This window comes from Helicoverpa armigera, chromosome 11 (genome assembly GCF_030705265.1).
Source record: "Helicoverpa armigera isolate CAAS_96S chromosome 11, ASM3070526v1, whole genome shotgun sequence".
In the NCBI taxonomy this organism is placed as follows: domain Eukaryota; kingdom Metazoa; phylum Arthropoda; class Insecta; order Lepidoptera; family Noctuidae; genus Helicoverpa; species Helicoverpa armigera.
The window spans coordinates 1,384,031-1,411,700 of record NC_087130.1 but is presented as its reverse complement, the minus strand read 5'-3'; the positions used below and the strand labels follow the sequence as shown (position 1 = coordinate 1,411,700).

General features: G+C 34.8%; 2 protein-coding genes and 1 long non-coding RNA gene across 6 annotated transcripts in view; 2 read left to right on the top strand and 1 right to left on the bottom strand.

Moving 5' to 3' along the window:
* The window catches only part of LOC110373700 (pre-mRNA-splicing factor ATP-dependent RNA helicase PRP16), a 108,093-nt gene that overhangs the window by 74,647 nt on the left and 5,776 nt on the right, over positions 1 to 27,670 (bottom strand). Inside the window, exons 10-11 of one of the 2 annotated variants that reach the window (XM_064036750.1) lie at positions 24,413 to 24,565; positions 23,473 to 23,666 (exon numbers count right to left, since the gene is read on the bottom strand). In XM_064036750.1, the coding sequence (XP_063892820.1) occupies positions 23,473 to 23,666; positions 24,413 to 24,565 (347 nt within the window). Of the gene's footprint in view, positions 1 to 12,196; positions 12,264 to 23,472; positions 23,667 to 24,412; positions 24,566 to 27,670 lie in introns of those variants that run through there. The other variant, XM_064036751.1, reaches the window with a different exon arrangement.
* On the top strand, positions 12,950 to 19,523 carry LOC110373701 (uncharacterized). Of its 3 annotated transcripts, XR_002429385.3 has the most exons (5): positions 12,953 to 13,530; positions 13,974 to 14,149; positions 14,916 to 15,023; positions 15,508 to 15,608; positions 18,313 to 19,523. XR_002429385.3 is itself a non-coding variant. In XM_021331041.3 (4 exons), exons 1-4 carry the CDS (start codon positions 13,191 to 13,193, stop codon positions 18,406 to 18,408), a joined length of 720 nt encoding a protein of 239 aa, XP_021186716.1. In that variant the 5' UTR covers positions 12,952 to 13,190; the 3' UTR covers positions 18,409 to 19,523. The 3 variants fall into 3 exon arrangements, 2 of the variants coding, with proteins under 2 accessions (XP_021186717.1, XP_021186716.1); XM_021331041.3 differs by lacking the exon at positions 15,508 to 15,608 and having other exon boundaries at positions 12,952 to 13,530; XM_021331042.3 differs by lacking the exons at positions 15,508 to 15,608; positions 18,313 to 19,523 and having other exon boundaries at positions 12,950 to 13,530; positions 14,823 to 14,963.
* LOC135117602 (uncharacterized) lies at positions 26,299 to 27,519 on the top strand. Its single transcript, XR_010276992.1, has 3 exons — positions 26,299 to 26,444; positions 26,953 to 27,066; positions 27,254 to 27,519. It is a non-coding gene; the product is annotated as an uncharacterized LOC135117602 (long non-coding RNA).

Sequence of the window (27,670 nt, the reverse complement as noted above, 5' to 3'; positions counted from 1 at the left end):
GTTCTGTTTTCTGCTACTTAGCGGTTTTAGTTGTGTGTTTTGTTTTATTCTTCAGTTTTACCATCTTTCTATCGTAATTTTTCTGCTATACAATCATTATCTTGGTTATTATGCTAATTTCTTTCTCATAAGTTACACAAGTGTCTTCATCAAACGCGTTTATCGCAACATTAACTTCAGTACCTAGTTCCAAAACACTTTCAGAGTATTACTTAATTAGAATACAAGCTGTACAAACAACAATACAACTAGCAACAACACTTAATACATAATTCTGGCGAGTAACACGATGTACCACTTCCTTAGTGTCGAGTAGCGAGCTAGATACAACTCGATCAAACCGAGGTGACCCGTGTTTGTGGTTCACGAGAAATGCAGATGTAGTGTGGTTAACACACCTTGGAAATGAATGTTCTGGAATATTCGCGAATATACCGTTGAAGACGAATTAAATATTGTCCATATTGTGTCCACCTTATAAAATGTACCACCTGTATAGCATTGAATTGGTCAATATTTTTGCAAATGAGAGATTTGCAGATAATGTAAGTATTATCACGTATTAATTAATAGTTACTACGTAAGTATTATGTACTAGACCTAGAGAATTTACATATACGCAGAAGTTTTATGATCTCTATGAAATAAATAATTTCCTCAGTCTTTGTCCAACATAATATAATCGCTTGACCATGTAATTTTATTACAAAACTAAGCGTAATAAAAAATGCTTCTTAGGAAACAATACTTAAATAAAATTGAAAGCCTGTATTCTGAATAACGAGAAAGCCACAATGAAAATTACATTTCATTATAGGGATATCGGATAACGCAAATGAGTTTCCAATTGCCAACTCACAGTAAAATTGGAAACCGTTAATGGTAATCGGAGCCAAAAGCATATTTTAACTGGATCGATTTATCGCAAATTGCTAGTTAAACTGTACCGGAAGGTATTATCTGTGTTCTACAGACGTTTTAACGTAAGTGGGTCTAATCATAAGACAATTTATTAGTTTATCTCTACTTGTTAATTAAAATATATTAATATTATAAAGCTGGAGAGTTTGTAGTAAGTATATGTATGTACATATTTGCTTGAACGCGCTAATTTCAGGAACTACTGGATCGATTTAAAAAGTTCCCAAGTGTTAGATAGGCCACTTATCGAAGGAGGCTATACACTTTTATCCGGATAAGTAAAGTGCGAGATGTGGTTGAAATCACTAGCAGAAGTTAGTACATATAAAGGTGAAGAGAAAAAACAAGCTCTTGAAATTAAGGGACACGCCCTTGAAGACATTTGTGGCAAAGGACAGATTAATGGTGATGTCCTTCATTTACAGGTTAATAAGAAAGAATCACGCGAGATTACCGAAGATTACAAAAACATTCAAGATCCAGTAGAGAGAATTTCGAGACTTGTGTTGTTAAGTTAGTTACGTGGTTTTCGCAGATGATATTGACTGAACATTAATGCAAACCATAAGTAGCAATGGTCTGTCCACTAATGTTGGTAATACCAGTAATTAACCCTACGAATTAATTATGTCAGATAACATAGCAGTGGATAATACAGCTATAACATTACCAAGTGTGAAACTACGTCATCAAAGCAAATTGATTGGAATGTTACATGTTAAAAGTAGATCACTAGATCACACACAAATTAGCGCAACCATACTTGGCATACTTAGAAATGTCTACTCAACTACTATATTAGGTTCACAAAGAGTTACAAGAAGACTGACTCATGATTTTTTCTACTGGGTGTTTTATTGTCATTAGTTCAGAATGATTTGGAACATATTAACAAAATGACGGTGATTAAGATGTAGATTCATCAGCTGTTTTTTAAATTAAGTCTTAAGGTGGAGAAAGGCTTCTCAAAAATTCTTTGACATGTTTGTATGATAGCTGGACACAGCCAACATTTAAAAACATTTAACTACAACCTTAACCAGATCGTTGCTCTACTACACTGCAGGATGTTTAGGGCTATGTTCGCTTTTACTTATAAACCCTGCTATCCTGATAACCCAAAGTCATCGGTCCTTAAAAAAATACTCATGGAATGGTCACTAGTGTTACGGAACAATAAGACAATGAAGTACATAAAATGGTATTTCCAATAAATATAACACAAGTTGATGATGTTATCGGATAAGATACAACTGGTTTTTCTGCAGCAAACCCTATGACGGGTCGTATTGCATTTCCAAGAATTAAAAGGGAAACTGCATAGTACTGGTGACTCAATGTGAGTAGAAAATGCGTCGTTAGTTGTACTAGATAAGAAGATGATGAAATCAGCAACAACAATACAAGAGAAAAAGGTCTGATAAGATTTGATCTGATATAGAATTCATTGCTAATCAAATGATGTCACGACAATATTTGAATGACAAAACAATAAGTTCAGCAATTCTAGAAAAAATGGAAATGACACGTTTTGGAAACCACGTGAGTTGTTTAAGTCATACTTATTTTAAAATGTCTCGTTTTGTATCCAACTGAGATTAAAACCTTTCTATTTGGTCGGTAAACAGATATCGAAGAAATGATAGCCTACTTTCTATCTTAGGCTGACAGCATTTTAACAGACCTTCTTACTATTACTTTAAAAAATAAGACATAAATCATTAAACGCCATCGTAAAATCTGTAATCTAATCTACAGTGTTAGCCATAGTACACGCTTGCATGCGTTTATCATCATTTCGATCAATGCCTGCATCAAGGTCAAAAAGTTATGACTACCTATCTTCATAATGTTTTAATTCACATTTACGATATCAAAAGAAATTATCAGGTGATAACTGTACCTCAGACTTTAACGTATCTCACACCTATCATGCGTGATTGATGGGCAAAATTTTAAGCGTATACTTCAGTAACTTTCCTAGTGTTTTCAAAGATTCTGTTTTCAGAGGATTATTGTGAAGTACTATATCTTAGCCTTGATATCGGATAAATTTTCCTTCCTGGATGCTTAGTGACAGATTGCGAAACTGTTTATCGTCACTATAATCCTTTGCAGTTCATTGTCATTGATGATAAAGCATGGTTTGCTATAGATGTTACTAACCGTTGTATGGTCTTTATAAAATTAATTTCAAATGAAAGGTATGCTTTATTCCATCATCAGTATTATTTGATCCTTTTTCTTTCAATGTTCTCATTCTTGTTCACAGTTAATTATGTTTAATGTATAAATCGCGCCAAGTTCGCATACCGATTGTCTGTATTCCGCGGAGTTGTCACGAGAAATGTAAACATTGAGTAACTGACTTGTGTCCTTCAGATTTTTTCTTTGTCTTTAAAATAAACTTCTTTTTAGTGAGAGAAAGCTCTGTGTCGCTGGTTTGCAATGTATTTTTTATGAATACAAGAAACCGCATCACAAGTCAACAAAATTAATTAACTCAAAAAGAGCTTCAAAGTAAATTGTGATCGTAATAACAATTTCAACAAATACTAGTCTTCGTTTCAACAAATAGCTGCCATTATTTTATAATTTTTTGCTAACTTGTTCTCTTGTTGTTCTATTGTGTTACTTCTATTAACATCACAAAATAAAAATATAACACCATTCGTGCTGAGTCGTGTTTATTTTTGTTTGTAAATTTAATAATCTTCTTCATCATAATAAGGTTACTTGTCTTCACCTAAAATAATATTTGAAGATGTTTTACATAACTGAATATATTTTGCAACATAACTTGTTGAGCAACTGCTTCTGTTAATTTGTATTTTCGTAAGACTCATTTGTATTTCTTATGTTTAACGTAATTAGTGTTGTTGATAGCCTAGAATTTACAAGAGTAATTGTTTATTTATTTTAATTTCTCCTCGTTGACTCTAGCGCACGAATAATAGTCATACAATGTTCAGTACATAATACTGAACACAGAACAAGATATTAAGGTAATTGTCTGTCTACAAATGTGTGGATACTTGGATAGTAACGGATACTCACGAAGTAATAAACTCAATGAAACAGTAGTTTAACTTATTATTCCTAAATCGGGTGACCACTTTTATGATGATACTTTACAAATCCGAGTATGACTTGCCGAATTTAATACTATTAGTTAGTTAGTTAGTATATTAACGGTGCCGATTTTATAATTGCTAATACAACATTATCGTCAATACAATAGCGTACTTTGACCACCGAAATACGTCTAATCATTGGGCACACGTCTGGAAAACAATTCCTTTTTGTAAAAGCAACGAGGCCAACGTAAGACTACATCAAATATTGGTTCGAAAATTCCCTTAGCAACATCGGCAAAGGCATTGGCCGTTTAATGCCCACGAAATACGACCATTGGTCCATAAGTTAGCCTGACCCCTTGTGTGCGAAGTGACGTACCCTCATTTTCAGACATGGGCTAGCCCGTATGCCAAGTCCAATTTAATGATGCGTCAAGTAAGAATCAGTTTCTTACGTCTGTATTAGTAATTACATTAAAATCCGTTTTTGATGTGGGAGTGCGTGGGTACATGATTATTACGTTGCGTATCTAAGTGTGGTATGTTAGCAGTGTTAACACTAATTTATATTTTGTTTAGAACGTTCGTGTTTGTTGAAGGATTTGAATAATAAACTATCACGATTTATAAAGCTGTTTTGTGTTGATTTTTATTGGAAGGAATTTGAAAAATCCATTTTTTGGATAGAGTTTACGGTCTGTAAATGCCTGGATAAAATTATTTCAACTTTTTTTTCTCTCTGAAATTTTGAATATCTAGTTTTCTTAAGAACCTGCGTGTAATTTCTGAATAGAGTAGCTATCTGTTACCTTATATACTTACCCTTATACTAGATTCTATCCTGAATAAACTTGAATTCTCTCTCACATCCAGACATACACTACACATAGCAGGATTGTAAAATTAAAAAAGTGGAACAATCTAGAATCATTTCCACAATTAAAGCAACTCCCCAAGATCACATAACTATGCAAACGAATGCATACAACATGGACCGTTCAGATGAGTAAACAGAGATGAAGTACTATTTACACTGCATATGCGAAGGTCAGTGGATGAGGTCGCCAACTTCACTTCCGACCAACCGTCGGAAGCGAGTCAGGTGCCGTGGGAGATAAAATGGATAGACATTGTTCCTATAATGTGGGAACAAGAAATGTAGCAGTTGAAGTTGTGACGTAAGTAGGAACTGACATAGATATTGACATAAGTAATATGCAAGAAATCTTTTTCTGGAGTACAACCGGAACATTATAGAAAGACACTAACGCCAGTCGTATAACAGAAAACAAAATAGATGTAGAAGCAGATTTTAAGATCGTTAATTCGTTGGATCGTAGGAAGGGACTCTTACTTGATTAGACTTTGTGGACAAAAACTTTGAAAAAGCAAATTATCATGAATCGGGTCAAGTCGTTCGTGTGTCCTTGGATTGTGCCCTAGTGAAGAGCTTATCTTTGTATTTCTATGTATTCGCTAATTCTGTTTTAAGTAAGGCTTCGTAAAGACTCGGTGGAAACGATTTGTCTTCACTACAACTATTGTAGCATGAATTCCGTTCATTATTCTAGTAGTGTCTTTGATATTACGGCTTCAACAATTAATAACAATGGATTCAGATCCAGTGTAGCAAATACATGAATTCAAATAGAAGTACTGAACAAAGGGCCTATTAACCAATTCGAGGGAACATCCTCAGTTAAATATAAATGTATAGAGACTGAAATTTCATATTTCAATAGAGGTAGTATTTATAGCTACATTGTATATGATATAATTAGCATCTCTTTGTTAATAGTTTCATCTATTGAATTTCTGAAGGTCCTTTCTATAATTTGTTATGTCTCACATGGCCTTTTCAAGTTTTTTTGTGGGCGGTAGTCACGAGACAAGCCATGATTTTTTGTGGCGCACGTCTATGTAAACACGAGTTTAGTATTTCATTTTATTAAGTCATGAATGAATAATAATGAAGTGGGTGTGAAGTTACATAATATAATGTAATAGATACCTACGTCATAGAGGAGGCATTGTGACAGGAAATATTTAAACAAACATACATATAAATGCACTCAATTTAGCAGAAGATGATTTTGGTAATAATGGAGACATATTTTTAGATGCGAACATAACCCGTATTGAGTTCTATGGGTCAACAGGGGAAGAACCGCAAAGTAAACCCACAATTTATCAAAACCTACCTTAATATGAAGAGCTTTGACCTTTTAACGGCGAACGTGACTTTGAGAGCATAAAATTGAATACTGCAGGGAAAACCGAAGAAACTCATATGCATATTTTATTAATATTACTAGACATCGAGAGATGACGACTCAAGAAGGAATTTATTATTTACACCTCGGCAAAGGGACTTTTTCAAACAATAAGTTCTTGTTGAGTTGTGGCAATAAACATTGCGAATTCTCTAGTATCCATAAAAGCTACATAAATGATTTATATAAAAATAAGGAAGGAATTAGGACCTTTCCGGAAAAAAATTACGAACTGAATAACAGAAAATGAACTTACGTCAAGTAAAACCACCAAAACGAATGAAAAAGCTTTAGTAGTAGAGTCAACAAAAATAAATATTACATCCTTAACTCAGGCCAAGTTAAAAAGGATACGAACAACGAAGGAGTGGTAAACAATTCTATTACGTGCGTTTAGTTTTCTAAACCGACGACAATCGGCCGTGATTCATATAACGTACCTCAACTGACATGTAGGACATCCTATTCTTAAGTACTGGCATGGATAACAATGCTAGTTGAATGAGGTGATTCATTTAATTCATGAAGTCCTTCAATGGGAGGTTTGAGTCGCAACGTATGCGGAGGCACATTCAATTTTCCGATGGTCGATAAGTAATCCATTTGATTTTTGTTTTTCATCGCATTTATAATTTCATGCATCATTGCATTGTCATCACTCTTAGTGAGATACTTTATCGCTGATCTTACATTTGTCATTATCGTCTTCTGAACCATCTTTTGCAAGAACCTAATAAGCTTATTTAATTATACCACCTACAAGTACATTAGTAACGCATTCTGTATCAAAATGATCAAAATACACTATCACATTACAAACAGCGTCACATTTTATCCTTAAACGTCCTTCACTGACTCATTGTTGTCAAAATTATGACGCTCATAAACTTATTTTCATTGACAGGTTTCAGTATTAATATCGCATGGTTGAATAAAACCATAACATAAGTAGACAAGGTTAAATTGCTTTTGGCGTCATAATGTATTTATAATATGTGTACTACTTTTTCTACTGTAGTGTATTTAACAGCACTTGTGTGATTTCCACAATGTGCTGTCAGATTTGTCATGATACTCAGTATGTTTTTTACGTCTACTACGCCGTTTTTTTGCAGTAAATTATTCATGTGTTTTGTATGCAATAATGTTCCTAGTAGCAAAGATAATATCATTGCTCATACTCCACTTTCTTTATTTGTCTTACTTATGTCATGTACTCGTGTACCGGATTACTCTTATGAATCATTAGGCATATCATGAACGCATTTTTTGGCATACAAATGAGCATTGAAATGTTCTCAAAAACGAGAATTACTCCGCATTCCTTTTTAACTTATAATGCTCTAAAGATTCTACTTCCAAGCTTCTTCGCACTAATTTGCATTTGAATATTGATTGATATTAGGTCGTTGAACCAAAGACTGACCCTTGCGCGTCCTTAGCACTTTAGTGTCAAACTTTTAGTGATATGTCATTCGTTTTGGTCTACAAAAATATTTACCGGATCTATTAGACTCTTCATAGCAAACCTGTCACATTGTCTGTGTTTTTTTATAAGTCAAAGAATATGAAATGAAACGGAATAAGAATTTTTCAAAATTACTGAATTAAAGGTTAAAGATTTCAAAGCAGCGAGTGTATGTTGGGCTGTTCTTAGGATTCTAACTGATAATTCTATGTAAACTTCAAACATAAATTGCTCGCTAGCACGAAATATATTTTTGTAGAAAGAAAATTCAAATACATTTAATAGCAGTTGCTCGTTCACATGTTTCCAGTCGGCTGAACAAACACGAAGTCGTTACTTTAAATATGTATGTTTAATACTCGGCCTTGGTGGAACTTGTTTTGCTGCATTGAATCGAAAATTCGATTAAGCTCTCACATATGAATAAATGTTGAATCCTGTTTAACTGTAGGATTTTTTGGTAACGCAATACTAGATCTGCCTATCAAGGATACTGCAAAATCTTAGACACTTTTATCTTACACAATTTTTTCGTCAGTAGAAGTAGTGGTAGTACCTATTTTTTTGTCCACAAAACAAAACACAAGGAATATGCAGGAAAACGAAAAATAAAATGTTAATAAAAGACCAGTCCGTTCTACTAAATCGTCCTTTCTTCATTATCATTGTTGAAAAGGACACCATTACACTCCTGACCTTCAAATTAACTACGCATTATAAAAATGCTTTAATAACAATCATTATTGAAAATAAACTGGTTGAAATGCACATTGCAGAAAGTTCTGGAAAACACAAAAAGGATGCAGGTATTGAAACGCATAATTTGAATTTACATATTGACGTAATAACGAAGGGACTTTTTCGGACAGGTCCTGGTGCAAGCCGATTCCTTCGGTCAATAGCTGCAAAACAGGTATTTTATTGAACGCAGGTGTATTTATGCTGTTGTAATGTCCCTTGAGACCTAAGAATGAATAAAAACAGACAGTAGAAATGTCAGTCCAACCCGTGCCGGTTTGTTCCCACTAGTTCTACTGCTTAGTTCTACCGTAGAACTAATGGGAACTTTTTTTCCCACTAGTTCTACTATATGAGATGTAACAAAATAGTAGAACTAGTGGGAATTATGGTTTTTATTGGTATTCCCACTAGTTCCACTGAACATTGACAGTAGAACTAATGGGACATAATTTTGTTCTACTAGACAAAAGAAGTACAGTCGACGGCCGATAGTTGTGATTTTTTTCAGAGCATATCGATAGCAGTCAGAAAAACTTAGATTTTTTTCATGAATTTCAACAAAAATCAAATGTTTTTCTTTATAAAAGTACTAGGACAGCAGAAATGAAGAGGAGCTAGTAAATCTTTTTGTTCATCTAATTTTATAACACCTCTGTGGTGGTGTTTAAAAATCAGACATTGATAAAAAAAAACAGGCTTTAAAAAGTTAGTTTAATGTGAGTGTTGTGTTGGAAACTAAGTCTTTTTCAAAAAGTTAAACATCTGTTGAACACTTGTCTAAGTAAAGTGTGGCTACAAAAGGGACTTAAGTTCAACGTCATAATTTGTAAAAAAAATTGACGAGTGTTCAACAGATGTTTAATTTTTTTTTTGTAATTTTTTAAAACGTGTTTTTAAACTATTATTTTTATTTGTTTTTTTTTGTCTTATTCATAGGGCTGCAATTCAAACAGTCAATCAGCAAGTATTCTTAAATAATTTCAATACTACATGAATTTTGTATAATTTAATGTAGTATTGAAAATGAATATCAATATCTGATTTTTAAACAACACCACAGAGGTGTTATAAAATTAGATGAACAAAAGGATTAACTAGCTCCTCTTTATTTCTGCTGCCCTAGTACTTTTATAAAGAAAAACATTTGATTTTTGCTGAAAGTTATGAAAAAAATCTAAGTTTTTCTGACTGCTATCGATTTTGAGCTCTGAAAAAAATCACAACTACAGATTACCGGACACGGCGAGATGTCACCCAGGCCGTCGACTGTACTTCTTCTGTCTAGTAGAACAAAATGTCCCATTAGTTCTACTGTCAATGTTCAGTGGAACTAGTGGGAATACCAATAAAAACCATAATTCCCACTAGTTCTACTATTTTGTTACATCTCATATAGTAGAACTAGTGGGAAAAAAAGTTCCCATTAGTTCTACGGTAGAACTAAGCAGTAGAACTAGTGGGAACAAACCCCCGTGCCAGTCGTAAACGGTTAGAAGTGAAGGGTCACTGAAGTATTTATAGACATGTCCAGTATGCCATCTGTTACTTAATGGAGAACATTTATCAATATTGGAACCGGATTCATATCAGATGGTACAACTATGACATACATAACATTCTCTCTAGGCTCATTATAAAAAGTATCATCGACACTTAAAAACGCTGACTTTATGAAAGTGGTAAATCTACATCATCAGGAAATACCTAAAATGGATACATTTCTACATTGCTTATCAACTTAATGCATATTGTTACATCGCTAAGCTATCACGTGTCTTAAACATAAGCAACGCAGCACCGAATTAAAAGATAACACTAGATAAACACAATAAAAATGCATAAGGATCAGCATAATTTCATGTAACACCTAAGTGCTGAAATAAATTAGAAACCGAACATCTGTTGGCTATGACATAACACGAAGATACGAAAATAAGAACAAAAAGTTCGGTAGCATCTAAAAGCGAAGTTGGTGTATTGTTCTAGAAAGTTCGTTTAGGTTTCCAAAGTGCTCGAATACAGGGTGTTAAGTGGGTCAAGGGCGATGAAGGACTCCTTCCGTGCGAACGTTTAGAGGACGAAGAATTTAATATTTACTAGAGCGAATGCACTTGATGAAAATATTTTTCCAATAAACTTTTTTCTTGCAAAACCTTGTCGTGATATCCATGTTTGATCAAGAATTGAGTATTAAGAACTCTGTTATATCTACCGGGTTCCGCAAGCTTGAGTCTGTTTGTTTTGCTCTTGTAAAATCTGCTTGCAGTTTAAGGAGATTTCAAAAAGGCCATTTCCGTATCAAATAAAGCGCTTCATGGACTTATTTTTAAAGTAGACTAATTAATGATGCGGCGATGCAAATATTAGTTCTTAATTTCGGAACAACGTGATCGAAATTCTTTTCGGTGATAAGATCAGTATCTGCAAGGTTTCACAAAAGGTTAACTAAAGCAGAAACATTTTCTAATCATGAGAAAATCTATTGAATGGAATCTATAAGCGTTTTGTTTTAGTAATATTTCATTTCAAAACATATGATTAACGGCCGACTATCCATTCATCTTCTAAGAATTGAAAGTAGTCTGAATACTTATAAAGTACCTAAACCTTTTTTCATCGATCCTTATTAGCTAGTTGGAGGGTAAAATATATTTATAGGATCAAGTACTTATAGACAGTAACAGTTTTCCTTAAATAGAACTTCTATTTCGGGAGTAACGAACTTATCTTTATTAAGTTGGGGTCTGGGAATGTCGGTCAGCCATTTTATTTCTTTTCTTAATCTACACATCGATGAGTATTTTTATTAATATCTGTGCTTCTGACGTCAAAGGAAATGTGGTTATATCATAGAATTGAATAGTAGAGCAAAAATAGAGGAAAGATATTTCAATAAAAGGCAGTAAATATCGTTACGGAGGAATATTTTGGATGTTTATATTAATATACTGGTTTCATATCGAAAGAAAAAAACGGAGTATTTCTATCTTCTCTCATATCTCTCTATATTTCCATTTTCTCTGCCGAATTTGAGACTATTGCAATGTTTAGCTGAACGAATGCAAGGGTTACACTTCTTTACACATTTTCGCTAATCTAGAAAGTTCTGCATCCGTCCTTCAACCTAATTTGGAACCTTATCACAATCAGTTAAAACCACGTGATAACCATATTTACATACAAATGATAAGCTTATACTAAATGAAATGGCTTCCTTGACATTGTTTCCAACATTTTGGCAACAAATGTATGTTTTTGTTGGTAAATATTATAAACCGAATGCGTACAAGATTCATGTTCCTAAATGAGTGTACAGGATAAATGGGCATCGTAATGCAATGAGTATTGTTTAGAAAAGTAAATAAACAAACATGTTTTTGAGGTGCGTTTGTGATTAATTGGGAAGTTTTTTTGTGGTTAATTTACTTATGAAAAATAGTGTGAAAGTGAAAAATACGTTTTTTTTAATATGTTGCAATATTTATGATATAAAGAAGCTCTCTAGAGCCAAATCGTACACTTTATAAGTCTGTGGGCATAACATACGTTTAGCATGAATCATGATGAACTTAAAATTTGGAGAAATAAATACTTAAACAACATAATTAAAACACTATAGTATTTACAAAGCCTGCATTGATAAAGTTCAGCTCAATTAAATAACGGTTATTTTCAACTGATAGTGTTAAAAATAAAGTTGAAAAAAAAATATATACCTGGCTCTTGGCGCCGGTATGTCGCGGGTTGAGGCGAGGGGAGCGGCTGCGAGAGGGGGGGTGTCACAACTAGCAGCGAGTGAGGTCAAGCCGGTGCATCGTCGAGGGATGGGACATAGTGGAGTTTTGTTTTTATCGATATTCTTTTTTTTGTGTTGTGAGTGGGATTATGGAATGTGGTGATTTGTTGTTATTAGGGTACTGCTGTGGAGTTGTAGTAATATATATGTAGTCGTTGGTATGGTTTGATGGCTTTTCGGGCAATCTTCCTGCTGGTGGTAAAAAGGCTTTGTATTTAATATTTTTATGAAGTCTTAGAGTGTCTGAGTTGTAAAAGAGTCTAGTTTTATTAGGAAATCTTTTAACACAGAACGCTTACTTGGCATTAGAAAGCCTTAGATAAAAAGGAAAATGTACGTGACTAAAACCACAAATAGATATGTAGAGCGCTAAGTTTATAAAAGTTATACATTTATCTTTTAAATACGAGATAACAAGTGAGTCACGTATAATGCAGCAAATATTAAATGTACATAACAAAATCTACTAAATAAGATTGTTTACGTACATCTAATGCAACAGAAAAAAATACATAACGGTAAAGCACCTAAAATTATTCAGCAGTCAACAAAAGCTGCACTAAAACAACAATGAATACTATAAAACATGCGTGTTATCGCACAATACCCAACACTAGTGAGGTCAGAAAGACCGGAGGGGCTCCCCCCGCGGCCCGCAGCCCCCGCCGGCCTTATAAATACGCTCCCTCGCACGCGCGCCGCGTCTAACGTTACTGCGCCACCGTATAGTTCGGTCTTACAACGATCGCAATACCACGCGCTAAATAAATTGTGAAAGTGTTGCTTATAAAACGTGATTTCTCGAGTGAGAGTACATTGCCGCGCCTAAGAACCAAGAAGACGCGACGCCTTCGCAACGTAATAATCAGTGGAAGGGGAATTGTCTCGTGCATTTGAGCTTGGAGAGGGGTTCAATGGAAGCGAGGTTCGTGACCTGCCGGAGTTTCCAGCAGATCAAGCCGCCTGAGAAGAGCCTCGCGCCGTCCCCACCGACGGTGAAGGGGCTCCTGTCTCGTTTCGGGAGTCAGGCACAGGCTTTGTTCGCGCCCAAGAAACCCCGTTTCGGATCGTCAGTGGCCATACACAAGCTCCGCGAAACCAAGTGGTTCAAACATGATGAACAGAACATATTGTGCGCCGTCCTCGAGACAGGCTTCATCCTGGAAGTGCGCGCCGAGGACCCCCTGCCCCCGGACTCTGTGCTGTCGCCAGACTATCACATGTATGCAGTCGCCATGTGGAAGAAGGGTAAAGGTGTGTACAATATTCGATGTACTAATTACGCCAAATTAATTCTTATCAGCATTGTATAACGTCAAAGGAATTTAAAGTTGTCGCGTTCGGTCACGATATGCATCGTAATTAGGGCGCGTTGATAACGTTCACTTCGCATGAGCCTCCGAGCGAGACTAAATAAAGTTGGCACAGTTCACCCACGGTCACACGTAACAAGACGAATTCACAATAGCGTTTGTAAATAATTCATGTGCATGCACAATTCGCTTTAATGAGATCAACGGATGGATTGTTGATGCGTTAAAAGCTCGAATGACAGTCGGTTATTCGAGAACTTGTGTTTCGAAAGGCCAAAGGCCTTGGCGTTTTCTTACTTAAATATGCGAAGCGTGAATGGAATGCCGATGCGAGACATGCGCGATCCGGTTTTTTAATAAAAAAAATATGTGTTCTTCCGACAGAAAAAACAAAGAACCCGGAACAGATAGACGTGTACACCGTTCAACAGAAAGGTGTGAGAAAACGTGTCGTGAAGACAACACTAGGTGCCTTTTGGAAGAAGGACTCCGTGATACGCATCAACAATGTGGACGACAAACAGGAGACGCCGAACAGCGAGAAGGATATCAGAGCCAAGGTAACTAGCACCGCGAAACTTTCGGAAGTCCACGTTTCCAATTCCAGTATTTACTAAAACAAGTTTGCGTTTTGCTCAACAACATTCCCGCTATCTAACTACACTAGTCTAGTAGCAAATCATGATAACTGAAAGTTACTTGAATGTTACACATCATTACGTGGAGCTGATATAAATTATTTTATCACTGAAACGCACTGTACTGATAGTTGTACAAGTGACATAACGAAACACGGCCTTCAATGACCCACGATATATTTAATACCGAGGCTAAAGTTTCACACAAGTTTTGTAATGTAACGTTGCTAAAACCAGACAGTTTATATTGTAAAAGATTACGACACGACACTTTGAACACTAGACTATGTTTAAACAATTGTAATCGTGTGATAACCGCTTCAAGGCATGATTTGTTAATTTCGAAAATATTTGAGACTGGCTTCCAGTCTATGCAAATTCAAACCTTTGGCCGTCTTTCCCATGTCGATTCAAATTCTTTCAAATCACTATCAATCTAATAAGACTTTCTCTTCTTAGACTAATCCCATATAGTTTAGATTAATGCATGATAAGATTCCAACCGTGAATGGTTTATCAAGTGACTCGATCGAACTTAGACGTTCTTCCTTCAATACCGTAGGCTTGCGTCAGAATTGGAAACCTCTCGTTTCAGATAGCGAAAACCTCAAGGGGTCTTTCGTTTATTGGAAACAGTGGGCACACCCGAACAGTGGAACAGCTACTAAGGAGCTTCTACTGATTGCAGCTGGATATGGCAACTAAATCAAGGTTCGAGAGGAATTGGCACAATACCCTGCACTTCGTCCACTGGTGCAGATACGGGGAGACTCCGCAAGAGGCTCGCATGAGACAGGTAAATTGCACACGATCATAAGTTAGAACGTAGCCCGCATAGAATTCTAGTAACCAATAAACACGTTTTACGAGCTCGCGTTCAGTTATCGTACCACGTTTGTATATACGCGCTTCATTACGTCCCAATGTTCCGTTTTTTAATGTTTGGTTCTAGAATTGTTTTCTTTTCTTTTATTTTTAATGCATGCGAATGCATAGACGCAAGTGGAAAGTAAGCCCGCCATTTCGACGCTAAGCAACACGTTTGAACGGCTGTATTACTTACACCCTGTACATTTTTGCGTTCAGTCGAGCATCGTAAAAATGCTTTTAATATTCAGCTTCATGTGTATGTCTATGCCGATTGAGTTTTTTTACTATGGACTGAATGGGGCATCGGAGTTATTGGCACATCAAGACTGGCGATCATTCATCATGCATGGGGTACAAAATGGGTCCGGAAAGTAAAAAAGAGATCGCACAAAGCAGAAATTTTGTTACAGATCAGCTTAACGACGTCGAAAACACCTATGATTATCATCTTTTGATGGTAATCGTTTGAGGCGCTTTGGACACTTACAGCTGGCAAGAATAACAAATACCGGTGAGGTTTTGAATTATAACAGATTGTAAGATGTTTAGGAGTCAGTGTGCCTTTTGTGTGTTCTAACTCTTTGATACCTGAGCGTGGTCACGTAACCGACGTCCGTTTGTGACTGAGAGATGATTCAGATATTTGTGCCCCATTGTGTTGTATCATTGTCTTATCATACAAATAATATTAAAAAAACGATTAAAAAGCGGAAAAACTGTGATCGAACAAATCGCGATTACGTAAAAATACGTCACGAAATGATCGATAAACCGGTGAAAAATGATTAATTAAAAATGTCTGACATTACGTGCGGTCGTGCATTTTTTATACTCAAAGCCACGATTATTGATTTTAGAGCAATTAAACGTCTGGATAGGTAATTTTTAATTACATGCAATACTTTAAGAAAAAACTTCAAAATTCTAACCGTTTCTAAATAAAAAATTGAACGATAAACGGACGTAGTAAAATGTCAAATGACGTACTTTTCGCCCGACAACAACTGAAAAGTGAAAGCAATTGAACAATACAAGTTGATTAAAGCAATACATACATTGACACGCATTTGTGTAAACATTGGTATCGGACAATTGTTACTACGCGAACATAATTACTGTTTATTACATTTTATATGACAGTCTGCGTACTTTTGTGAGTGTGTTCAATAAGTATAGTATGTTGATTTAGTAATAGGATATTAATACTTTTATTAAGAAGTACATATTTAGTTCCTATGGCTTACATTTTTGGCCCTTTTGGTCCTTAAAGACTATAAATCTTATCATTACTTTAGGTACCATACCTAAAGTAATGAGATAAGTTTTACATAAATTGTATTAAAATAAATAATTCAATATATAAGTTACATAACTTATTTATTTACGTAACGATAATTGAACTGTTATTGCTCGCTGTGGTATCCGCATCAATTTAAATAATCCATATATAAAGGGATTTCCTTAATTCGATATATTATAAGTCGTTCTAGATTATTCTATGATCTTTGGTATATTGGTGCTTAAAGTATGGTTTATGTAAAATACTTTGGTAGTGGGTTATTTAGATATTATAAATATGGGCAGACGATGATTAATTGACGTGTTAAAATAATGGAAATTAATGATGTTTATAATGAATGCGTGTACCCCATTTTGGTTAGTCGAAGTTATTTGAACTATATTATTAAAGAAACTAGAAAAGTTATGCCGGAAGATAATAAACTTAAAGATTTATTATAAAAATTATAGCTCCATGAATAATATGAATAAAAAACATTTTGTAGCTAGCTCTCTTATGCACAAATTTAAATATTATGCATTTATTCTAAAAGATTTTATTATAAAATAAATTCTACGTATGTTAATGTTAATTGTTTTCAATTAGTATAAACCCCAACAAAACAGGAAAAAACATAATACCGGATTTAAAATCTGCAGTCAATGAATTATTTATTTTATTATTCAATGAAACTACTTTTGTATAAAATATACATGTGCGTCAATTGTAAGGAAAACGTTTCAGAATTATTTCAGACAGACTCGTTTTTCAATGCACTTGGGAGGAAACCCGATTAAGGAAATAATATAAAACAAATAATTAAAAGGGCTTTATAGCTATTGACCAAACAAAAATAAAACTTAATTTGATAAAATATTTACAAATATTATAATAAGCGCCGATTAATCAATCATCTATTCACTTTTATCTGAGGAATAAACACAGCGGTTTAACATATTTTCTATACCAAAGCTACCAAAACGTCAAACATATTCTTCAAATAAAAGTTATCTGGCGATTGAAAAATCGGCCCTAAATATAATTATGTACTGCTATGTAATAAATACCACAAAAATAACAGATAAACAAAAACTAGAAGCGTTATCAAATTACCCAACTAATAAAACTACGTCTTCAAATTGTATGGTAAAGTTAAACAATCGATCAGGTACACACCGGCTAAAACCGGTTCATATCAATGGACAATTACGACTCTGGACCGTAGGAACGATTTGTTACAAGTAAACGGCATTGAAGCTTTATTATCTCTATAAAAACTCGGTAAACACGACTATTAACAAAACAATTAAAATTAAAAAAAATCCTAAATACATGATTTGTAAATATTACACCAACTTATGGTAATTTCTCATAAAAATGCTTTAAAAATCATCAAACGTTTTCGATTTTCATAACATGCGTAGGCGCCGTCAGTAGGAAATTGATATCTCGTTTCAAAACGTCACATGTTACATATAAACTTGTAATATTGTATATTTTACGTTCATTGAATATTTATAGCAACGTCACACCTCTTAAATTGTGTAACGCATAGCATAATTATAACAGAATCTAGAACACTTATGTATATGTATCACGAGCAATTTATTAATAAATTGACCTTTATTCGTACATAGTTAAAAGAAAATGATAAAATTTTACGGTTCATTTAAAAAGTCACGAACGGATAATTGTATTAGATAAACTTTAGTAAAAGAAATTAAGATCGCGTGGAATTTTTTGATTTCTCAATTAATTGTAAATGAAAACTAACCAATCAGACATGTCGTCTTTTCGCCATAAATATTGTAGAAGTGTTAGTCTATAGATAGAAACTAGACGTTGAAACTAACGCGCGGTGACGTCTCATACTAAAACCCGTCAAAAACATTTGAAAATCGAACTCTAGACTAACATTCCAATCTATTTGTTGCAGATAAGCGAGTCCTTCAAATGGGGTAATGTCGGCATGAATATGGGTGTAATGCTTGTCAGTCAGAACTACGCCAGAGAGAAGGCCAAGTCCGTCTGAGTGTCGCCCGCCAGCGGCCTCCCCACCGCTGGTAGATACTCTTGCTACGCCTGCTTCTGGCCACCCCCCAAGAAAATCGACAACGTCTAAGTATCAATTTGGTTTTAGAACACCTATAAAACGCTTCGGAATTGAAAGGATTTCAATTTGGAACAGATTGTTACTAACGGTTTACGTTTGAATTTGGAATTGCATTTCTAATTTAAATCTAGAATTTAGACCCTGAATCGATTAGAGTTCAGTTTGGACTGGAATTCCGGATTGGAAACACTTTCAGTTCGGAATTATTCCTGATGAGATCGGATATTTTTGTAAAAATGGATTTTTTGCGTTGAATGTTCCTTCTAATGAATTTCATTAAGTTTATTTCCTTTTTGTTTTGTTGTCTTTCCTGCCAGTATTGACTTCGACAACTTAGTATACTGTCTCTCTTTCGATAATATTAAATTCTAGGGGCATCTTTCACATTTTTTGATACTTTTGGACCAAATTCGAGTTGCTATTGAAACATTTTAGATCACGTTATACTTTTAAAAATATTAATAAAGTTTAAAAGCATATTAGATAGAGAATGTAGTACTCTAAAATCTGGTCATTTGCCGCCTAAATACTTAAATTGAATATGTATTAGAGGAAATTGTGAAAGTGGCCCTCTATAGCTTTAATTCGGATTTTATAATAACAAAAAAAAAAATATGATAAAACATTCCTGTTATTAAAAAAAGACGCCCCTCGGCTCGTATATTTAAATAACTTTACGCTAATATTAAACTATTTAATGTTTAATCTTTATCTATTTGAGAGTGGTCTCCCTAGTCTTGAGTAAATAAATCACTCTTTCTGATTTCAATAAGACTGTTTTATTTTCCAATTTGGAATACGATTTCGTTGAAAAATCGCTCAATATGTATTGAATTAGTCAAAAGAAGTATTGTTATGTTGGTCGGCCCTCCGTAGGGTTTGACACTTGAAAGTATTTTTTAATCTGTATAGTTTATGCGACCTAATTAATGTTAAATGTGACAAATGTCAACTGTTGTGAGAGTTGTACTCGTGTATGTTTAAACGTTCTATTTATAATGAAGCATTTTTATGAATAAATGAATACTTTATAATTTGTTTTGTTTTATTTACTCACTTTTTAAGTCTACCCCTTGAAAACTGACAGCTGTCAACTGTAAAAATTCTATGTACCACTATAAGTAATGTACAATGGACTGTCATAGAGATTACTATACATATTATGCCTCAACGAGATGGACTACTTTCAAACTATATCTAATAGAAACAAGCTCTAACCTTAATTACTATTAATAAGAGAAGAAAAAGGGTTACACTCAAGTGCAAAGACACTGCTGTAGTTAGGAATACAAAAGGGAAAACTCATGTTTTGCATCTTCTCAATGTAATTGCTCTTAGAACCAAAGAAGTTTCAATAAGGATGTCTGTCTATCAGTGCAGTCTGCTTGTTTAACTCAAGTTTAACTAGCAGTAAGGAAATGAATAGTTTAATTTAACAATACCTATCAAAGTTTCACACGAAAACGTAATACTAATAAATGGAGTGCAAGGTCCACAAACTACAAATAAACATATGTAGATAACCTTTAGTATTCCTTATCACCAAAATATTGCCTAACAAACTGTTGAAAGCGACATCTATAATCAAACTTGACAAACACCCGAAATATATTTTCATGAACATTTTCAGTCAAAGACCGAGGTGAATTGCCACGACCTCTATAAATGGAGTGCAGTAATACACTCAGCGGCACGGAATCTGGCCCAAGCACATTTGGGCCTTATAACCATTATTTAAATGAAAAATCTGAATTTTTATTTTAAAGTTGTTTAATTTACTCATTTTCCAAAAGGAAATGACTAACAAACAACAGAATTGTGAGGATTTTCATTAAGTTTCATTGAGTTAGAAAACAGACTCCTTTACCGCAATAATCACCATAAACTTTTAAATTCAACATTTTTAACAAAACAGAAAGTTATCGAATTTTAATAATGGGTGTTTCTTCCTCTTGATCTGATGACTGCCTGCATACGATTTGGCATGCTCTGGATGATGTTTTTTATCTCCACCTGAGAGATCTCCTCACAGGAGCTACCAGCGCGGTTTTCAGTTCACTGAGAGTTCGTGGTGGGTTACGACTTGCTCGGACCTGGTTTTTAAGCATGTTCCAGACATGTCCTACAGGATTCATGGCTGGGTTTCTTGCAGGCCAGTCCAATTTTTGAATACCGACCTCGAACAAGTAATCGATTACGCAAAGAGCTGTGTGAGGTCGAGCATTGTCCTGCATTAAACGAAATTCTCCACTTCGTATGAATCCCTGACAGGGTAAAACATGATTTTAAAGGATCTCTTCAATATACCGCACTGTTATCAGACGACTTTCGACAACCAATAATTCAGTACGGGCTTCTGAACTTATGCCTCGCCAAACCAAGATGGACCCACCATGAAAACCGACTGTTTGCTTGGTAGTGGTGGGAAGAAACCATTCTCCGCGCTTTCGCCATTCACATTCACGGCCGTCTGGAGCTTTTAAGACGACTCTGCATTCATCGGTCCATAAAATTTTACTCCATTGGTCATGCGTCCAATTTTCATGTTCTCTTGCAAACCTAAGTCTGGCTATGCGATGGTGCGGGAGAAGTTCCGGGGTTAGTTGGTCTTCGAGCACACTGATCCCGTTTCTCCATCCTTCTTCTTATTGTGTGCTTACGGACGTTGACTTCTCTTGCTGTTTGCAAAGGCTGGCGTATCTCTAACGCAGTGAGAAACCGATTTTTCATTATTGCACGTACGATAAATCAGTCGTAGAGCGCCGACGAACACCTTACCCCCCCACTTTCTGGTCTTCTTGTGTAAAGGCCAGTCTGATCATACATTTTCTATGCATATCTTAAACTTGTACGCGGTGCACTTAAAGTTTCAACCATCTTCCGCTGCGTACGCCCTTGACGTCTTAGCAACACTACTTGAGCAACTTGAGCTGCAGTAAGGGTAATTTTCAGATCAAATTGTGAATAAAAGAGAAACAAAAAACGATCATAATCATTATTTTTTTTTTTGGAACGTGTTTAGTACTTCGGCAATTTCTATCTGAATTTAAACTTAACTTTCTGCTTTGTGTTCCAACAACGGAATCTGTTTCTAGTGTTATAAAAGTTAAACAGACACACATTTTTCTGTATTTTAATTAACAATTACGAAATTACTGACCATATGTCATATGAAATTAAAATTTACAATGGCTATCTGGGCTGATATCTACTTGTGTTTGTTTGGGCCAAATTCCGTGCCGCTGAGTGTATCTATATAACACATTTAGCTGAATTCTTGAAGAGTATCTTGATATACGGAGCAACTCGAAGGAGTATGAAGGAACTACAATTGTATACAACGCCATCTATTGACAACTTACCTAACTACATAATGAACGGAGTAGAACGAGAAACAAGTGAACTAACATTACTGATTGCTGCTATCTATCTTTGGAGGTAGTGGTGACTCATCCCAATATTCCAACAGCCCAGAGACTAGAAATGTAAACCACAAATCTCTAACACGATTTCAGATTGGACAGTTTTGCGATTGAAGATTAAATTTTGACATAAGCTTTACTTATATATATTATATCAATTCCAATTTTCAATCGCAAAACAACAGATAGATCGGTTATTAAAATCTGCAGTTAATCAACAAATTAAATCATGAGAGTGTGAATTTCGCCGAGCACGATGAATTTTACTTATGAGAAGTGACAAACACTTCACATATTTTGCAGTGTCAACAATACAGTTATAAGATATTATGAATTACTCCTGATGCCAAGAAAATGCACGCCTTGTTTATTATAACGCATTTAGAATTGGACTTTGATTTAAATAGCGTCATTATAAAATGTAGCAGGTGCTTAGTCAAAGTGTGCGCATTTCAAGTATGCAGAAAAACATTTTTTTCAGTCATGTTTATTTATAGAACTATTAGCTGATTATGTTTTTAATAGATGCAATCTGTGGTCATAAGTATAATAATACTTAATAGTTAATTACGAGAAGAAATTATGTCGCTTAATAGTAGAATTCTGGATAAAACGAATGCTTTGAACTCATTTCAAAGATTTGTATTTTTTTTTTGCAATTCGTTATTCTTATTTTATTTATATGCGAATGTGTAAGTACTATAATTTTGTTAGACAGAGATTTGTCATAAACTACTTTTTCTTTACATAAACAGTATTTCACAAAAGACAAGCGATAAACGAATAGCGTAAGAATTTTACTAACGTAAATTATTACGCATTATACAAAACCATCGTCATCGTTATGAGTCATATATACTTCAATTAATTATCATGACTAGTATATATATACTTCAATTAATTATCATGACTTATGTATAGTCCAATTAATTATCAGTTTAAAGTTTATAACCTTTTCGGTAATTATTTTATTATTTACGCAATCACTACCCCAAAATCTAGTACGTTTTGTTTTCGAATGATAATGTATCATTCCCTGACACAAGCATTATGCGTTCAATTCAAACTTTACGCAGCTATGACATAAGTACATGGAGCCACTGCCTATCTGACCTCCTCGGCCCAGATGCCAGGGACTCCTAATAACCCTCGATAAGACTGGATGTCAGATATAATGATTTCTGGCTATTTGTTACACCTGTTAAGGACAGTTGAGACCCAGCATTTGACATGCCCACGCTCGATAAATCGATGACCGATTTTTGGTAGCAAATCAATAAAACACACTGGTAGCAATAGTGCAAAGCACATATCCTACACAACATCGGCTTGATTATCTGTCCTAAAAAAAGACTGACTTAGACAACCTGATGGCTGGCTCTGACAGTCAGCAAAAACTATTCGAAATACACCCTACAAAAATGACAATAAAGTCGAAATTTCAATTTTCATTTCGAACGATCAATCCCACTTATACCTAATGGCAGATGAACAAAAATATACCCTAAAGGCATCACAATACAGTTGCAATTCCTGTAATTTACACCACAATCCCACTTACCTCTCTCAACAATCCGAACAGCATATCGGTAGACAGTGACCGCTCATGAGCTTCGTCCATGATGATGGCGCAGTAGTTGTCCAGGTCCGGCTCGCGTAGACCCTCGCGGAGCAGGATACCGTCAGTCATGTACTTGATCACCGTGTTGGGTGATGAACAGTCTTCGAAACGGATGGCGTAGCCCACTTCGTCACCTGAGGGATTATTTTATTTTATTGGCCTACGTGAACTTCTTGGGCAGTCGTTACGGGTAGTCGGAAGCCAGTAAGGCTGACACCAGTCTTTCCAAGGGGTTTTGGGTTGCCCGGGTAACTGGGTTGAGGTGGTCAGATAGGGCAGTCGCTCCTTGTGGCACACTGGTACTCAGCTGCATCCAGTTAGACTGGAAGCCGATCCCAACATAGATGGGAAAAGGCTCAAAAAATGATACCGAGTACCTATAATTTTTACTGGTTAGCATGGGGCCTGCTGAGCCTCATAAACATATTAGTTGTTACAGAAAATAAGGAATTATCTCAGTAACTAAAAGTAATAAAGGCATGGAATAGAATATTAAAACGGATCAAGAAGATTTTATCATATGACCCAAGTCTACCAAGAAAGAGTTAGATAATTATTTCAATGTTGTAAGATTAGGTACAACTTTATCGTTGCTTAATATTCTTAGAAGAATGAATCAACAAACTTGAAGAGGCTGATAAAAGAATTTAAGAGAATTTGTCGCTTCGTTTTAAAGACCGAAGTGGGGTTCAATTATAGAGAATCAGCACTATTGTGGTCAAGAAGCTGAAAGTGCTATATCGGTTAATCTGCAAGTTCAAAAGTGGAAATGACCCCTGGATTTTATCACATTTTATATACAAAATATGATCCAATCATTTCAGAAATCCAGAGAAGGCCTATGAAGGTACTGATTTCTAATAATCTGTAGAGTACTTACCAAGCTTAGTATTCATCTCATCGGACACTCTCTTAGCGACGGACATAGCGGCGACGCGCCTGGGTTGCGTACAACCGATCATACCGAGACGACTGAACCCTTCCTCGTGTAAGTACTGAGTTAGCTGCGTAGTTTTACCGCTGCCCGTCTCACCTGAAATATAAGTCATCATCATTATTAAAGTCAAAGGTTTTCATTTCATATACCAAATTGCGCGGTTCCAAGGAATGGGTCTTATGTAGAAGAACCAGCAAGAAAGTAGATGGAGCCTATCTATGGAAGAGATGTCAGCAACCCCAGGGCCCAGTAGGGCCAGGGCCTGTCGGGGCTGCGGGTTGTTCGAAAGAGATACCGCGGCTCTGGTACATATAAGGCCTATGACGGAACGCGACGGTTTTTAGTCAGTAAGAGTCTGACACTCCCTCACCGCTGCTAAGACACAGCGGGAGGGGTCATTTGATGATTTTTAACGTCGCTAAAAAAAAGCCTATCTATGGAGTACCTATGGCATAGACAGTCTTTCCAAAAATTATCAATTATTATCTTTTCAATATTTTTTTGGTTGGCTCTGTGAAAATTTAATTATTTATATATTAAACATTGTTGAAAGGTTCTTTTAACCTAACGTCACTTCTTATTCCTAGCAAAAACACATAGGAAGTGGTGAAGGGCAGGCGTTTTGGGGGCTGTCATTTGCAATTATTGTTTTGACGTCCGAAAAGTGCTGTTTTGCAGCCAAGTTTGAATAAATGATTTGATTTGAAAAAATATACAATGCAAGTCGAACTCGGATATTAAAATTATCATTATCATCAGCTTCGGAAGAGAAAGAATGAGTGAAAGTGTCCTTGTAACTGACCAGTATGGAAACCAGTGCTGCCAAATTCACACATTTATAAATTGTAAGTATTTTACATTTCAACACAAGAAAACAAAAATGTCATTGCTTGTAATTTGTCATTGTTTAGATTCATTTTAGCGTAAAAACCCACTTATCTATACAGATTATAAAGTAAGGTCCCCCGACGCGTCAGTACGTTTGCGATAAACTCAAAAACTTCTGCATAGATTTTCAAGCGGTTTTCACCATTAGATAGAGTGATTTTCGAAGAAAGTTTTAGAGTATAAAGTTAAATTTTCCTTATTATTTCTGTGTACCTACATTAACGATATTTCGTGAACATGTTTTAAGTAAGAATAAAATTAAGCATGATTAAGTATATTTTTTTCCCTTTATATTTTACTTTCACTGAGTATAATGAGACAAATTTATTTTTAAGAAGAAGTGGCCTCAATTGTTTAAAATTACTTTATACTTTGTCCACAATATACAATTCCAAACATATGTCCTGAGCCTAGATACTACATAATTATGTACAAGCCAATATTACTACATTCATATAACCGCAACTCGGCCCCCAAGCTACAGGCCTCGCCTAGTTTGGGGACCGCTACTCGTGAAAAACGATGTCTGCTATTAGAGTTACATCAAAACTAATTAACCTAATGTCAACCTTATTCTAAAATTAACTGATTGTATTTAACTGTGGATAAACAAAGATTTTATTATATTATCTTCATAGTGTAAAAACAACTGTTAGGTTATTTGCGTTTTTGTGCAATTAGTCGAAAACCTGGGTTTCGGTAGAAAAATTAATACGTTTAGTAGTAATAGTGGATAAAGAGTAGTATATAAATAAATGAAGATGTGTTGTGCAACAAAATTAGACGGAATTTCATACACATTTGTTCAGTTTCCATTATAATTACGCCGGTCATGTACATGCTCTAAACTTTGACCTATCACACGCTGTTAACAAAATAAAACAGTGATATTGTTTCTCTGTATTGAGACAGAGATAAAAAAACGAGGCCCACAAATCAGTGTTCCTATATAACGTTGTTATTTTGGTACAAGTAAACTTAGTAGTGTGGAGTAAGAGTTACAGTGCTGTCGTGTTTCTAGAAACGATGAAGGAAATTAATTTATTGTTTATTATTGTTATATTTACTTTGATGGAGTCGGTTATAGGTGAGCTCTTTCTACACTTGAAATAAATTAACCGTGTACGTCATAAATCACATTATTGTGAAAAGATGTTTATTTTTATTGTGTTTTTAGTTTAACTTTCCAGTGTAATCTTGTGTTATGTAATTTGTGGTTAAATAAATAAAAAATTGTTTTCAACGGCCATATTAGTTTTTTTATACCTACCTATAATCTTAATATATTCCATACCTACATATAGAGCGATTCTCAAATTTCAACGCAAAAACTGATACAATATGCGTAGATTAAAAAATACTCAGAATAGCTTTTCAATATATTACATTCGGTTATGATGTCTAGTGCTATCCAGTGATACGATTTTTATACCTATAGCTTTTATTTTCTCAAAGACGAACCTAATAGATTCTCTTCTCATTTCTCGTCCCACGATATTTTAAAGGCAGTTGTGATTTCTGAGATCTTATACCATAGGATAAGATAGACCAGGTGGGAAGAAACAGTTATATATTTGAAAACATTTAATTTTCAGGCCAACCTGTGAGTGCTCAAGCTTTTACTTTTTCCTACGAGAATTACCGAGATAAGTACCAAAAAATCAGAAGCGGACAAACCGACGAAATTGCCAACGTACAGCAACATGGAGGTAAACACAACGATTATGGGCACCTAGAACCAAACTTATTTATATTTTTGACGTTCATAAGTGCTTATAAGGCCTAAATGAAATAATTTATTTTCGCTTTGACTCAAAAATTACGCAGAAATCCGACCCGGCTTAGAAATTGATGTTATATCGTTTTACGTTAATTTTTATTTCCTTATATTTTCAGAATTGACAAAAGGCAACGGTAACTTCCCGGGACTACAGACACCTTACGCTTCCTGGTACAAAAAGTTCTATAAAACTTAGTTGCATCTGGTTAATGTTTTGTAAAATTAATATTGAAGGTAAATGTGTGTACTCAGAAACTTGGCTGCGTTATACCTAATTAAGTTTTATAAGTAAGACATTATACTTTTTCTTCAAGCTTTACTTACAATGTAAATAAAGTTATTAATATAAATATGAGTTAATATTATTTATTTTAGTATCTACTTTAGTTCTAGTCCTAGTTTATTTGTAATAAACGATTAATACAAAATTCTTGTTTTCACTCCTTCACTTGGATTCTACTAATATTATAAACGCAAAGGTTGTCTACATATACACTTTACAGGATTAAAGAATGGTTGTTCTTCTTTGAAGG

Bases quoted from the DNA above. Each gene is read 5' to 3' on its own strand.
- LOC110373701 (XM_021331041.3), top strand. From the start codon at position 13,191: ATGGAAGCGAGGTTCGTGACCTGCCGGAGTTTCCAGCAGATCAAGCCG. The intron at 13,531-13,973 runs GTGTGTACAATA...TTCTTCCGACAG, and splicing joins CATGTGGAAGAAGGGTAAAG to AAAAAACAAAGAACCCGGAA. The intron at 14,150-14,915 runs GTAACTAGCACC...TACTGATTGCAG, and splicing joins AGAAGGATATCAGAGCCAAG to CTGGATATGGCAACTAAATC.